This window comes from Photinus pyralis, unplaced genomic scaffold (genome assembly GCF_008802855.1).
Source record: "Photinus pyralis isolate 1611_PpyrPB1 unplaced genomic scaffold, Ppyr1.3 Ppyr1.4_LG8, whole genome shotgun sequence".
NCBI lineage: Eukaryota > Metazoa > Arthropoda > Insecta > Coleoptera > Lampyridae > Photinus > Photinus pyralis.
Genome location: NW_022170819.1, coordinates 3,328,966 through 3,343,668, shown reverse-complemented (window position 1 = coordinate 3,343,668; position 14,703 = coordinate 3,328,966). Strand labels below are relative to the sequence as shown.

At 34.1% G+C, this 14,703-nt stretch overlaps 1 protein-coding gene across 1 annotated transcript in view; it reads right to left on the bottom strand.

The window, feature by feature from the left end:
* Positions 1-11,848, bottom strand: part of LOC116178311 (homeobox protein unc-4) — a 15,756-nt gene extending 3,908 nt beyond the window's left edge. The window contains exons 1-2 of the mRNA XM_031497777.1: positions 11,836-11,848; positions 9,867-10,057 (exon numbers count right to left, since the gene is read on the bottom strand). Coding sequence (XP_031353637.1) covers positions 9,867-10,057; positions 11,836-11,848 — 204 coding nt within the window. The remainder of the gene's footprint in view (positions 1-9,866; positions 10,058-11,835) is intronic.
* Between the last annotated feature and the right edge of the window lie 2,855 nt (positions 11,849-14,703).

The window sequence follows — 14,703 nt, the reverse complement described above, 5'->3', positions numbered from 1 at the left end:
TAATTACGCTAAAAGGGTTAACAACAACCCTATATAAGTGTTTATAAAAATGCAACCCCTAGTCGTTTGTAAATTATGAATTTTTTTAGTTAAAAATGCAATCTTTCTTGGCAGTGTAAGGGTTGTCATTTTTACAGGCGCATCAAATATTTCCGTTTGTTAAATAGTTACGCTAAAATGGTTAACAACAACCCTATATAAGTGTTTATAAAAATGCAACCCCTAGTCGTCTGTAAATTATGAATTTTTTTAGTTAAAAATGCAATCTTTCTTGGCAGTGTAAGGGTTGTCATTTTTACAGGCGCATCAAATATTTCTGTTTGTTAAATAATTACGCTAAAAGGGTTAACAACATCCCTATATAAGTGTTTATAAAAATGCAACCCCTAGTCGTTTGTAAATTATGAATTTTTTTAGTTAAAAATGCAATCTTTCTTGGCAGTGTAAGGGTTGTCATTTTTACAGGCGCATCAAATATTTCTGTTTGTTAAATAATTACGCTAAAAGGGTTAACAACAACCCTATATAAGTGTTTATAAAAATGCAACCCCTAGTCGTTTGTAAATTATGAATTTTTTTAGTTAAAAATGCAATCTTTCTTGGCAGTTGTCCAGTGTAAGGGTTGTCATTTTTACAGGCGCATCAAATATTTCTGTTTGTTAAATAATTACGCTAAAAGGGTTAAAAATAACCTATATAAGTGTTTATAAAAATGCAACCCCTAGTCGTTTGTAAATTATGAATTTTTTTAGTTAAAAATGCAATCTTTCTTGGCAGTTGTCCAGTGTAAGGGTTGTCATTTTTACAGGCGCATCAAATATATCTGTTTGTTAAATAATTACGCTGAAAGGGTTAACAACATCCCTATATAAGTGTTTATAAAAATGCAACCCCTAGTCGTTTGTAAATTATGTTTTTTTTTAGTTAAAAATGCAATCTTTCTTGGCAGTGTAAGGGTTGTCATTTTTACAGGCGCATCAACTATTTCCGTTTGTTAAATAGTTACGCTAAAAGGATTAACAACAACCCTATATATTTTTTCGTTTGGCTTTAATTTATTTAAAAAGAAATTATTAAAAATATTACTTGCAATTTCTTAATTCGGTTTATTAACTTTGCTGTTTATCCTTTTTCCTTTTCTATACGTCGCGTCGCATTTACTATCATGCCATATACATTTATTTTACTGTATATCTTAATTTTATTTTATAATACGTAATTACATTTTGGTGCCTTTACTCTTTGCTGAATTTAAGTAGCACATCATTTGTTTCTCGCATACTAATTTCAACATTGGGCCAGAAACGGTGGCCTAAAAATTTTTTTAACTACGCCACAAGATTCTACATGAAAGTATCTAGAATAAACCGTTTTTACCTTTTTCTCTATCTTTCAAGGAATGAAAACGGTGTAGAAAGTAGATGTCTTATCCAAAAATCGCCCTGAAACCTTCATTTACATGCTTACTCTCTGTCAGGAAATTTTAGTTTCCATGACAGAGGGCTGAACAGACTGCGTTTCCTGCCGCTTGTCACTTTACCGGTCGCATTTGTGACATTTCCAAATGTCTATAATGGCTCCTGTCATCACTGACAGATTGACATTAATCAAAAGTTTTGTATAAAAATTGAAATTTTATATTAAAATACGATTTCGGGTAAAATTTAATAAAATGACATTACCTGAATCGGATATTAAAGTACTCGGTCCCACTCGCCAGTAATGGGTCATTTTTCTGACTTTTATGTAAATAACTATTACCCGAAATCGAATTTTAATATAAAATTTCAATTTTTATTAATGTAAATCTATCAGTGATGACATGAGTCATTATAGACAGCAATGTCACACATACGGCCGGTAAAGTGACAAGTGGCCTGTCTGCTCTGCCTCTGTCATGGAAACTACAATTTCCTGACAGAAAGTACGCATGAAAACGAAGGTTTCAGGGCGATTTTGGGTAAAGAAATTTATATTGAAAAACTAAATATAAGAGATAAAAATCTAAATAAATTCAGATAATCCATTTCTTTCGGTGATATGAAGGCGCGAACCACAGTTTCCACACAGGTGCATCATCAAGAACGCTATAGCAACCCTGGCAAGTGCCACATTTTCATCAACTCGAATTTCTGGTTCTTTTGAAACGCTCCGCTGAATAAACCGACAAGACGAGCATGAACTAAAAGCACTCGAGAGGTGTGAGAAAAATCTCGGATAATTTAATAAGGAGAATGTGTGAAACAAGCCGAATGTGCCTAATTAAGAGATTATCTCGTTGCGTTTGATTAATGCGCTATACTTTATTAATCATAATATAATATATTCAAAAGGTAAGAAAGTACATCGGAATTCAACAGGTGCACTTATTAAAACTCAAATTAAAACTTCATCTTTCATACGGAGTGTATCATAATTTGGCATATTATTCGCACAAATGTAACCGTACAAATTAATTGATCAATATTTTGATTAGGCCCGCGTTATGGATTAGTTTAGCTCACCATTACCGAACTAATTACGTTTTATTAGTTATGGTATCTCAATTAATGTATGCACAACGAGAAAAAAAAGGGCAGGAATGTAAGATTGATTACAAGATAATTACACTTGCAGCACGAGCGTAATTATTTTATTTTAAAGGTGAATAAAATAAAGCCATTACGTTCGGATTTGCCAGCGTGCCTAACGGTAAAATAATATAACTCATTTAAAGTCGATTTGTTGTAGTGTGTAATATACATGAAATCCGACGATAAAAATGTAAATTTCGTTTGTTTCGGTTAATTATTTTTTTTTATTTTTCCTCTGTGAAATGCCTGCGAAATTGCTATATTATCAAACACCGAACTGTTCTGAATTGCAGGAAGTGTTTCTAAATTGATTTTAGGATTATCAGCTAGGATACATAGGAGAAATGCAATGCAGATAATTTTTGAAAGAGTGATCTTTTACTAGTTTACTAGTAGACATAGGGATTACGCGTATTGTTTGTCCCTATGTCTACTTTTAAATGACAAAATTTCTTCTGAAGGGGGCCTAATTTTATGCAACCAAAATAACTTCTTAAAACAAATAAAGATCTGGCTCTCATATTAATTAATTTGAACGCCGTTGCTTTGTCTTCACCTTACGCTCCTTAAACTGTTACCGGCACTATACTAATTGACAATATAAACTTTTTCTTCAGTTGAATACATCGCACACAAATTAGGTGCTCTTCTGGAGGGATTTTGTCATTTAAAAGTAGACATGACATTATATTTTGTAATTTAAAATCACAAAGCATCATCAATTCAATTATAATCTTCCACAAAGCAAAGCAAGTACCAGTCACATAAAATCAACATGTGAAATGTGCAAATAACGCCAAAAGAACACACCAAAGAATTAGGGGTTACCATAGATATGGGGTTAACGTGGAAGCCTCATATTGAGAGGTTTTGCAAAAAATTAAATAATGCCTACATGAAATCCTCAAAAAGCTATTTTCCTTGTCAAGATTTATTAAAAATGTACTATGCCTTAGTGCACTCTCATATATCTAATGAGGCCCTGGCTTTTTTTAATATTTGTACACTTTTTTATTTAGCAAAAATGATTGATTTGCCCCTCCTTTGTTCCTTTCTAGCATTTTAGGGAATATTTCAGTGCACTGGGAGAAACTTAAGATAAAATATCAATATGTTAAACGTTCGGTGTACCGTATTCTATTTTGGTTACGACTGTAGTGTATCTCACTTGTTTTTAATGATAGAGACTTGCGGTGCTCGGGACCCGGTGCTACTTTTTCGTGAAAATTTTAATACCACAAACAGAAGGGTCCGTTAACTTGGCCCCCCCACTGAGAGATTTCATAGTCGTATTATTTTGAAATGAATGCGCTCGTTATGCGCCCCCGATAATAACACTTGCGCCATTATCGTTTTTTAGAAATCCGAAAAAACAGTTGGGGGGGGGGGGGGGAACGTACCCCCCCCCCCCCCCCCCCCCGTACGTATTTTGTCCCTTGTAACTAGGTCACCTGATACATTTGGTTATGCGCTCAATTGCGCCACTTGAATTAAAGCTAGCGCCATTACGGTTAAGCCGTGACAAATTTTCAAAAAGTGGGGGGGCCAACTTAACGTTTTTAAAAGTTACTTTTTTTAAACATCTTTTCATACGAAATTGTACTCTCAGGTATGCGCTGAAATGCGCCGTAAAAAGATATCTTTGCGCCATTATTGTTTTTTTTGGTTATCCTTAAATATATTTGGGGGGGGGGGGGAATGACGGAATAATACCCCCATAACGCTTTTGCCTACCGGTATTTGTGCCACTTGATACATCTGGTTTATGAGCTCAATTGCGCCACTTGAATTAAAGCTAGCGCCCATTACGGTGAAGCCATAAAAAAATTTAAAAAAGTGGAGGGTCCTAACTTAGCGTTTTCAAAAGTTATTTCCGGAAGTGGCGATCCATTTTGAAAAATATTTTCATCGAAGGCTTCGGAGTAACTCCTAAATACAAATTTTTAAAAACCTTACCTATTTTACTTTCCCAGATCGTTTAACTAAAAGCTCCCAAAAAACACCCTGTATACTGTTTTTTGGACACTAATAATGGCGCCAAGATTTTTGTTTACGGCGCATTTTAGCGCATGATGAAAGGGTACGATATAGTAGAAAATCATGTTAAAAACGTAACTTTTGAAAACGTTAAGTTAGACCCTCCACTTTTTAAAAATCTTTTATGGCTTAACCGTAATGGCGCTAGCTTTAATTCAAGTGGCGCAATTGAGCTCATAACCAGATGTATCAAGTGACACAAATACCGGTAGCAAAATGCGTTATAGGGGATTTCGTTCACTTGCCCCCCCGCAAATATATTTAAGGATAACCAAAAAACAATAATGGCGCAAAGATATCTTTTTACGGCGCATTTCAGCGCATACCTGAGAGTACAATTTCGTATGAAAAAATGTTAAAAAAAAGTAACTTTTAAAAACGTTAAGTTGGCCCCCCACTTTTTAAAAATTTGTCACGGCTTAACTGTAATGGCGCTAGCTTTAATTCAAGTGGCGTAACTGAGCGCATAACCAAATGTATCAGGTGACCTAGTTACAAGGAACAAAATACGTACTGGGGAGGGGCTACGTTCACTTGCCCCCCCCCCCTAAATGTTTTTTCGGATTTCTAAAAAACGATAATGGCGCAAGTGTTATTATCGGGGGCGCATAACGAGCGCATTCATTTCAAAATATCAAACTATCAAATCTTTCAGTGGGGGGGGGGGGGGGGCAAGTTAACGGACCCCAAACAGAATCAATCTAGTTACGTTTGTTTCTGAGACTTGTAGATCTAGGACGATTTTCTAGGATGACTTCTAGGATGGTCGTCTTATTCCTATAGCAGATTTAGAAGATTTCAAATTTTCTAGTTCAAATTTCTATTAAGAAGTTCTTAGACAGGTAGACTTCGAGACCAGACTTCCAAAAAGGTTTTTCGGAATAAATTTTTAATACTTCAAACAAGCTGCAGGTTTTATAAAAGATTTTGAAATTAATTATCTTCATGAAGTTTTTAATATGCGGGGTGGAAGATGATATCTGACAAATGACGTCCTTAATAAGCAACACATCCTTCGAGACGCTCGGAAAATTTGCGTTCTGTACAATTGTGAAGGGGAAGGGATCGAGCAGTGAGGAACGCTCAAGTATTCTTCTTCCTTCATCTTGTTGCTCCTGGTATGGGAAGTTTAGTTTCCGTGATGGTTTGCTCGATCCCCTCCCCTCCAAAATTGCACAGAACGCCGAGCGTCTCGAAGAATGTGTTGCTTATCAAGGACGTCATTTGTCAGATATCATCTTCTATCCTTGAAAATAAATTTAAATAAATCAGAAAACCTCCAAACTTGTAACCACGGTGTTAAAGACTCACTAAAAGCTTCTAGATATTCTAAGGGAATTAAGAAATAAAATTTTGGAGAAAACCTGTAGGATGGCTTCAGAGGAATTTTTAAGAAACATTCTTCCTAAGATGATTTCTAAGAATATCTTTTCTTAAAAATGTTTTTTCTAAGATCTCTCAAAGAACTTCGCAGATGGCTTGTTTCTATGACGATTCGTAATGATTTATAAACGGAAGTGTTTAAGAAGTGTCTAAAGTAGAATTTTCCTCCGACACTCTGTTCTGCAGATATTTGTACTGAAAGCTTTCACATTCCCCTTGCCTTTTACAAGTACCCTCTTCCAACACTTCGTTGTCATGGTATTTGCTTTGACTTCACTAATAGATACGTCTTATTCAGTCGATTCATTTTGCATTTGAGAGTACTTTCCTCCGACAAATCGTTTTCGAGATATTCGCTATTAAAGTTTTGAGATCACCAATGTATATATTTTTTCCAGGTGTCCCAATCGTCCTGTTTCGACAATCCGTTCCGGAGATATAAATTAATTCTTTTCGTTCCACTCCCCCACCCCTCCCTCAACACCTTCTATTGATAATGGGTTAGAAAAAAGGGCGGTAGTTGGTAGAAAACGGTTCATTTCGATGACACATTTAATTAGAATACCATGAAAGATAAAATATAGTTTCTAAGGAATATATATACAGGGTGGCAATTTGAAAAATTTACCACCCCCCATGTCTTAGTAAATAAACGAGATATTTTAAAAAATCAAAATCAGTTTCGGTAATTCGGAGAGGGAAACACAATGACATAGTTGACGACGCACCCTCTCCAACCCCCTCCGCCCCAGCCAAATCTTAAATAGTAACCCCCCATGTGTGATACGTCGTTGGAAAGCTATGAAAAAATGCTTTCCAAGCATACCAAATAGCATTACATTTAGGTTAGTAATTATCGTGCAAATGTCGTTGCTTGATCTTTTATTTATCACTATCTGTATTGCTAACTAGAAGATAGTAGTACAGAAAGCGGATAAAGGTATAAAAAGACACATTCCTTCACCCATAGCAGACATAAAAAAATACACAAAATAAATATGAATAGCATTTTTTCTTCTTAATTTAACCCATAAGGCAATAAAGAAAACCATTTTGAACATTTTTATTGAAATAAAAGCCAACTTTAGAAAATGTACCATATTAGTTTATTTTTTGATTTGCACGATAATTAATAACCTAAATGTAATGCTATTTGGTATGGTTGGAAAGCATTTTTTCAGAGCTTTCCAATTAAATATTAATAAATTAATTAAAAGTTGGGGTGGCTGTGGCGCAGGGGGTTGGAGGAGGTGCGTCGCCAACTATGTCGTTGTGATTCCCCCTCTGAATTACCGGAAAGGATTTTGATTTTTTAAAATATTTCGTTTATTTACTAAGACATGGGGAGGTGGTAAGTTATCAAATTGCCACCCTGTATATAAATACATAAATTATAAAATGCAATATTACAATTTGCAAATAATATTTAATATAAATATACCAAGTGATAGATCAAAATTTAGGAAATTTTACGCTATTTTCAAAAACCCTAAAATATATAGGGTGGTCCATATGAAAAAATATAGTTTAGGGTCGTATAAGGAAAACCAAACACTGTGTATCGCAATGGTCTCGACATAAAAAAGTGCTCTAATTTTGACAAATGACCTATCTTTGATAATATAAGAATGTTATGGGGCATTAAGGAAATCGACTCAATTCGAGAAACACTTTCTAGCGGCCAAACGATTAGTGATAGCTGAATTCTGGTTCCAATTCCAATTTGGATCACCCCGTACATTGGGCATAAGGGATGTAAAACTGTCAAACACTTTTTTTAATATGTGAGTTTTTACCGCCGTTACGTCATAGAACTGCTTTTTTTTCAAATAGTAACCCACATTTTTTTTATTAACGAGTGAAGTTTTCGAGTGGTTCAAATACGAGTATTAACTGAGTGCAACCTTGCTTGACTGTAGACAATAAATGAATTATTGAGAATAAACACTAGCAAAAGTATAAAAAGCGCGTGAAGTCGTAACACAACAACCTGGAGCCCGAGCTATTTACTAGAAAACCCCCCAAATCGATTATTGCGAACTAATTAGAATTATTAATGGAATAATGTGTAAACTTTGTTTTTAGTCCGAGTATAACAATGGAATTCGGAACAAAGGAAAATAAATAGCGGGTTGTATCGTTACCACCTTTACGGTGTAGTTTTGAAGCAAGTATTTTTGCTTAGAATACTTTCAGGAGATGATTTTATTGGGATCTATCTGCATGTAATCGAGAACCTTGCGAACATTTCTTTTGTGAGCTGCGACTACCAGTTCCTTATTCTTATATTTCATTCAATGTTACTTAGTTAATTCACGTAACTCCGATGTACAAATTTGATTGTAATATAAGCGAATATTCCAGAAATTCCGATAGAGATCGAGGCGCCACGAAAGATTTAGTCATCGGCGATAAAGACCGAAGGCGGGTGTGACGCAATATTTCCGGGAAATATGACGTGTTTCGACTCTGGACTCCTTGAGAACACTCGAGTTTACTATCGAATTGCGCTTTAGCATAGTTCCAATTTCGACGCCGAAGTAATAAATAGTTATAAATTGTGCATTCGTGAGTGATAAATAATATTTTATCATTCAAGACTCTTATAAATCTTTAATATAACAGTTAAATTTATCTTATATACAGGGTTGTTGTTAAAGATTTAACAGATGGGTTTTGAGTGTAATCGCCAATCGAAGCGTTCAAATTTTCAGGTCTATATCTCAAACGGTTTGAACGCGAGAGCTTTCGTTCCACTTTAATAGCGTCCCTGTATACAGGGTGTTTCCTAAATATTATGTAAATACGGAAGGTGCCAATTCTTTGACGTAATTTATGAAGATTTTTCGTTTTTTCTTTATATATCTTGCGGTTTTTGAGACTGGTAGCGAGAATCTACAGGGTGTTGTTTTTTTCAGGGGTCATATTTTATAACTGAAATGAAATGCAATGAAAGTATAATTTTTAAATTGGTCCAGTACGTGCTGGATTTATTTGGATAATGTCTTATTCTTATTGATTTTGGCAGTTGGTATTGAAAATGGTATCTTGGCTGTGCGTATGTTTATAAATTAAAGGTTTAAATTGTAAAGCGTATAGGGAAACACCCTGTAGATCGGTAGCAAAATGTTTGCGGACCTGTATTTATATGAACTTTAGGTCACAAAATACCCCAAATACCTTTATATTATTATTTTAATAATATCCATCAAAATCTGAGTGAGAAGTAAGAAATATTCTTGTAAGTACCTACCGAAAATCGAAATAGTTTTCCCTAATAAAATTGAAAAACTTCTGTGAAAATGTTGTTAAAAATCGTTTTAGGAAGAATGTGTTCGAAGACATTCTCAGCTTTCCTCACCAAAGTTTCTTAAAGACTGATTAGGGTTCTTTCAAAAGTCCACTTTTTTACAGGAAATCGCTGTTTATAAAACCTTACGAATTTTCCTAAAAACCTTCATCAAATTTCAAAACTATCGTAACAATCTTACATGCTTAAATTTTTACTTTTTCTCGTAGTAAAAAATGACCTAATGCCACATTAGAATTTTGGAAATCTTCTGTTTGAACAGGGGCGAACTAAAAGACATCTTCAATTGATCATGGTCTCGCAAAAATTTCTGCCGTATTAGATCTAGGTAAGATCTTTAATATATCAGTTAAATTTATCTAATAAAAGTATAATACATACACGTTTCTAGGGAAACTAGCTGCCACATAAATTTAACAATAAGTGAAAGATCGGCCCCTAACTGGAAAAGTTAATTAGGATCAGTTTCAGCAAGATATCTTCATGCAGAAATTGTAAGTGAGCCGGAAATTAATAGTAAAAATGACCGATTGCTAATATAAAAGATGGTGTGGAATACGTACCGCTACTCTACTTTCTTTAAGGTCTAAACGCATGGCGAGCGCCTCCCTCATGAAAACATCGGGATAATGACTAGCCAAGAACGCCCTTTCTAATTCTTCTAGTTGCCAACTATTAAAATTCGTTCTACTCCTTCTCCTCTTCGACGCCGCGTTTTCCGAATCCGCGCCTTCGCCACTGCTACTCGCCCCACCTGCAAATTACACAAAATTGAAACATCGAGAGCAAATGTTAGAACGTGACCGTTTTAATTACGGCCACACTTCGGACATTTCGACGCGCGAGGCTGACATTTTGGTGCGCTTAAATTCAGAGAGAGAGCGCGGGTCAAAAATCAATAAAACCGACCATTTCGGTTTCATTATGCGACTCGCTTCTCAGAAAATCCATCTCGGCATTATTTATGAAAATTGAAGTGTTTTAAACTTCTGCATATTACTACCGAGGGCTCTACCTACATTCAATTTATGTACCGAAAAAAAAAACAAGAAATTTATTTCCCAATAAAATACGTAATAGATTATTAAACTGGTCGCATAATTTAGTGGCCACTTAAATGCATGAACGCTAACAATTAAACTTTGACGTTAGCATTATGCGCATAGTAGCATATTATTGTTGTATATTGCATTTGAACAACGGAAATGGCGGTGGTTTGTTAGGAAAGTCGATAAATCAATTGGCAGTTGAAACAAGTACCCACGTAGTGTCTGTTCGGTTAATTAATTGTTGCTGTTTAACGTGTAGGCAGGTTATTCACGCATTTGCATTGTTTAGAAGGGGGGTTAGTGTTGTATATCTGTTTCATTTTACTAATTTGCTTAAACAAAATTATTCACACTCGTTTTTGATTTCCATGTTTAAATCACACTGAAATTTCATATGAAAACTACCTACTTGTTTTAATTTCTCAATTAAAGTGATTTCTAACACCCTGTAGTTGAATAGATATAATCATGAATATGAACAAGAATAAGAAACTTTGTCAGCAAGTTAAATAATTTAGAAATCTCTAGTTTACAAAAATGACAAATCATTGAACACCTCATTTTCAACACCCTGTATGGCAGACGTTTTTTTGGAGATAATTTATAGAAGCTATGTGATGGTTTCACTAACTGAACTATACTAGCAGTAGAACAAGTAATGAGAGTGGGAATACTAGGGAGCACCTCTAAGTCTAAGGTGTTAATTAAATTATTAAATTAAAAAATATCTTATGCACAACTGACGATTAAATTTAATTAATGGTTTAATAATACGGCCAGTTGATTTTAAGTGTTTCCTACGGAATATTTGAGATATGTGTTAAATATAGAAGCTAGGTACATATTTAAAAATTACCATCATCTATACGAGAGTACCTTTAAATTAAGCTCGAAATTAAGTCCATAAGTAAAGATACTCTCATATTTAACACAAAGTCCATTTTTGGAGGATTAACATAATAGACGAAGAAGTCAGTTAGTTAGTAAATTTAATAACGAGCCTTTTTTCCAACTTAAATAATTAATAAACAATTTTTAACATTTTTGTGTAGTATAGGCGTTTCCAAAATGTCAAAATAGTTTATTGATGGTTCCTGTAAATGGCATCCTAATAAAAATTCCCATGGAGAAGTGTTTTTAGTTTTTTTATATCTTTGCAAATAGTCAGAAGAATATAAAAACGAATATGGTTAATTTCGGTTTTTTTTTTTCGAATATCTTCGGAACTGATCGGAATTTTCAAAACATTATTTTACTAAACCTTAAAATATACAATTTTTTTTGTAATTTAACCGACTGTGTATCCCTTACGGTTTCCAATTTCCCCATGCTGTTCATTCTTATCTTGGACAAATTGCATGATATATAAACCATGTCCTACGTCAATATAATAAACGTATATAACACTGCGTTGATTTGCTCTGCTGGCGGCTTATTAAATGATTTTCCAAACTAAAAATAAAAATTATGCTTTTCTACGTACCAAAATTGGACATTGTTTATGCCACATCTAATGAAATTAGCGAGGAAATTAGTATAAGACGCGTTGAAAATAATTGAGTTCAAACATTAGGCATTACGTGTGTCCTATACTCATAAGGCTGGTAAAAAGGACGTTGAGAATGTCTAGACAAATAAACGTTAATTTTATAAACGTACGTAGCACCATACTTTCCTGTCTAACATGGGTAAAGAAAATGTGATTTTCCTTTCTAGTGAGGAAAGTAAAAAACAATTGCTGCTCTGATCTTAATATTGACATTTGAAATTGATTACATATCGTATCTAGACTGCTATGTGTCAAACTTCATTATTGCGTACGATAATTTTTCAATTTTGATTGTTATAGTTTCAGAAAAAATTATGAGTAAAATTTGAGAAGAAAGTGGAGTTTTTCCACTCGAGTTCAAAGTTTGACACATGGGCATAGCTTTCCTTGATTTGTTTGAAATTCGATTGTCACAAAATCATGGCCGACTACAAAAAATGAAAATCCGAAAAAAATGTTATCAATTCAATGAAATTGGAATAACACATCATAAACTGTTAAAGATATAGCTATAGGAACACGTAATATCAAAATTTGCCAATTTTGATTCTCTATCAAATGCAATAGTAAGGAAATGGTCATTTCATTTAAAAAACTGAGTTTTTAGTCTTTGAAATTTCTTAAATTTGAATCTCCATAGGTGAGGTCGTATACGCAACTTAACTTTTTTTAAGTACACTAAAAGAGAGCCCTATTCTTTCTCTATGCACTGGCAAAAATGGATTCCCATAACTACAACCGTTTTCAAGTACCTAATCAATTTTTAAGCCAACGTCTGCGCCCGGCATTTTTTTCCTTATAGTCATAGTAAGTGAAAAACCCCTGGAAAAACCATAAATTGTAGATATCGACATGTGGGTATCAAAAGCACTGAAATTTCACGTAAAATTCAAAAATGCAATAAATAATAGGGGTTGCAATGTAAAATAATGAACTTACTAGCTACTACCGGCATTTCCGTAAGTGCTACAATTTTGAAAATATTTTACATCGATTGGGCCTTCAGAGTAACTCCTAAGTACAAATTTTTTAAAATCTACCTATTTCAATTTCCCAGAAACGTTTAACTAAAGCTCCCAAAAGCGCACCCTGTATTTATAGCTTTATATATATATATCATTTCCAAGAAACACAAGAACCAATTTCGACCTAACTCTAAGGGTTGGTTGTGTAACTAACAAATATCTCAGTCAAGTTCGTGAATCTGTCAATCTGTCAATTCCTCCGAACCGAAAGGGATTTTTTTATTAATTTCTGAGGGTTTGTTCACTTGAAGGTATCTAACGTGCAATAAATTAGCCCGCCAAGCGTATGGCGAGGTTTTTTAATCTTTTCTGCATTATTTTCTAATTGCATATTACACAATTTATAACAGCGCGAACTGTTTATTACTTCGGCGTTAAAATTGGAACTGTCATTAAACGCAATTCGAGTGTTCTCGAACATTCTAGAATAAAACACATCAAGAATGCGTATCATCCGCAGATGACTAATCTTTCGTGGCGCCTCGATGTCTATAGAGAAATTCTGGAATATTCGTTACATTATAGATAGACAATATGTTGAACTCGTCGATTGTTTCTAAAGATTTTAGTAGTCAAGTGGCTGTATTGAAACGAATATTCTACAAATGCAGATAGACATGAAGGCGCCATAAAGGGTTAGTCACCGGCGACAAGAAACGCAGGCGTATGTGACCCATTCTTTCCGGGAAATAAACTATGTTTTGTTCGAGAATATTCGCTTAACCCCACAAAATTGAGTCTTTCCCACTATTTTTAACACTAAACACTAAAGTATATATTAGAGGAGGAAATAAAAATGGAGAAGATAAGAATAGAGTCGTGACGCAGGACAGTAAGATTCGAGGAAAGGGAGAAAGAAAAAATGAATTGGTGAAACAATGTCTATCCACAAGGTTTTTGAATTTTCATTTATACACAACCTTCTTTTTAAAGTGGCATTCTAACAATAGTAAGTGAGTATCCAGTCCTACATTAACACAAAGCTTTCCGTTTCGGATTTGCAATTTAACATTTATTTTGTTTTTCTGAAAATTAAGTATTTCATCTCAATTATAGACATCGTTATTTTTGTATAGAACCTGTAATTTTGCACCATTGAGGTGTATTTATGTATAGGATTTGTTCGTAAGACGTAAAGAATGATACATTTTATAAATGGACCAATACTAAGCAATACAGGGTGTAGCAACTAAGACTTCCTCGGATAATGGACCATTTACCATAAAATATATCGGAAAAAATTGTGCACAATTACCGTCACCACGTTTCTACAATATTTATAGTCATCAGTGGCGTATGACACTTACAACTTTTTAACTGGAACATCCCCTATATTTTGTTAAATAATTTTAGCTGTCTATGTAACATATTATTTTGAAAGTTTTGAATTGGGGCTCATACTAGTTGACTTCTTCCAGCGGATTTACACCAGCAGGCTGAATAGGCTTAGGCGACAGATTTTCGGGGGCGGCAAATTTACCCAAAAATTTTTGTCGTACAGAATTTTAAAAAAACTTTATAGACAGGTGAGCTTTTTTTTTATTTTTCACTATGGGATCTCGAACAGGTTAAGTTCAATGTTTTGTATTAAGCTTCTAAGAATAGCGAAGTTATAGCCAAAAGCCGAAAAATGTCGATTTTGAGATCTCTATTTTCAAGTTATCAAAAAATATTTTACTGAACCATAGACATTTTTTATCATCTTTCGGATGATACTAAAGTAAAATTTTTATTGGATTTTTAATCGATAGAGAAAAAAATTATTACAGAATCGGCG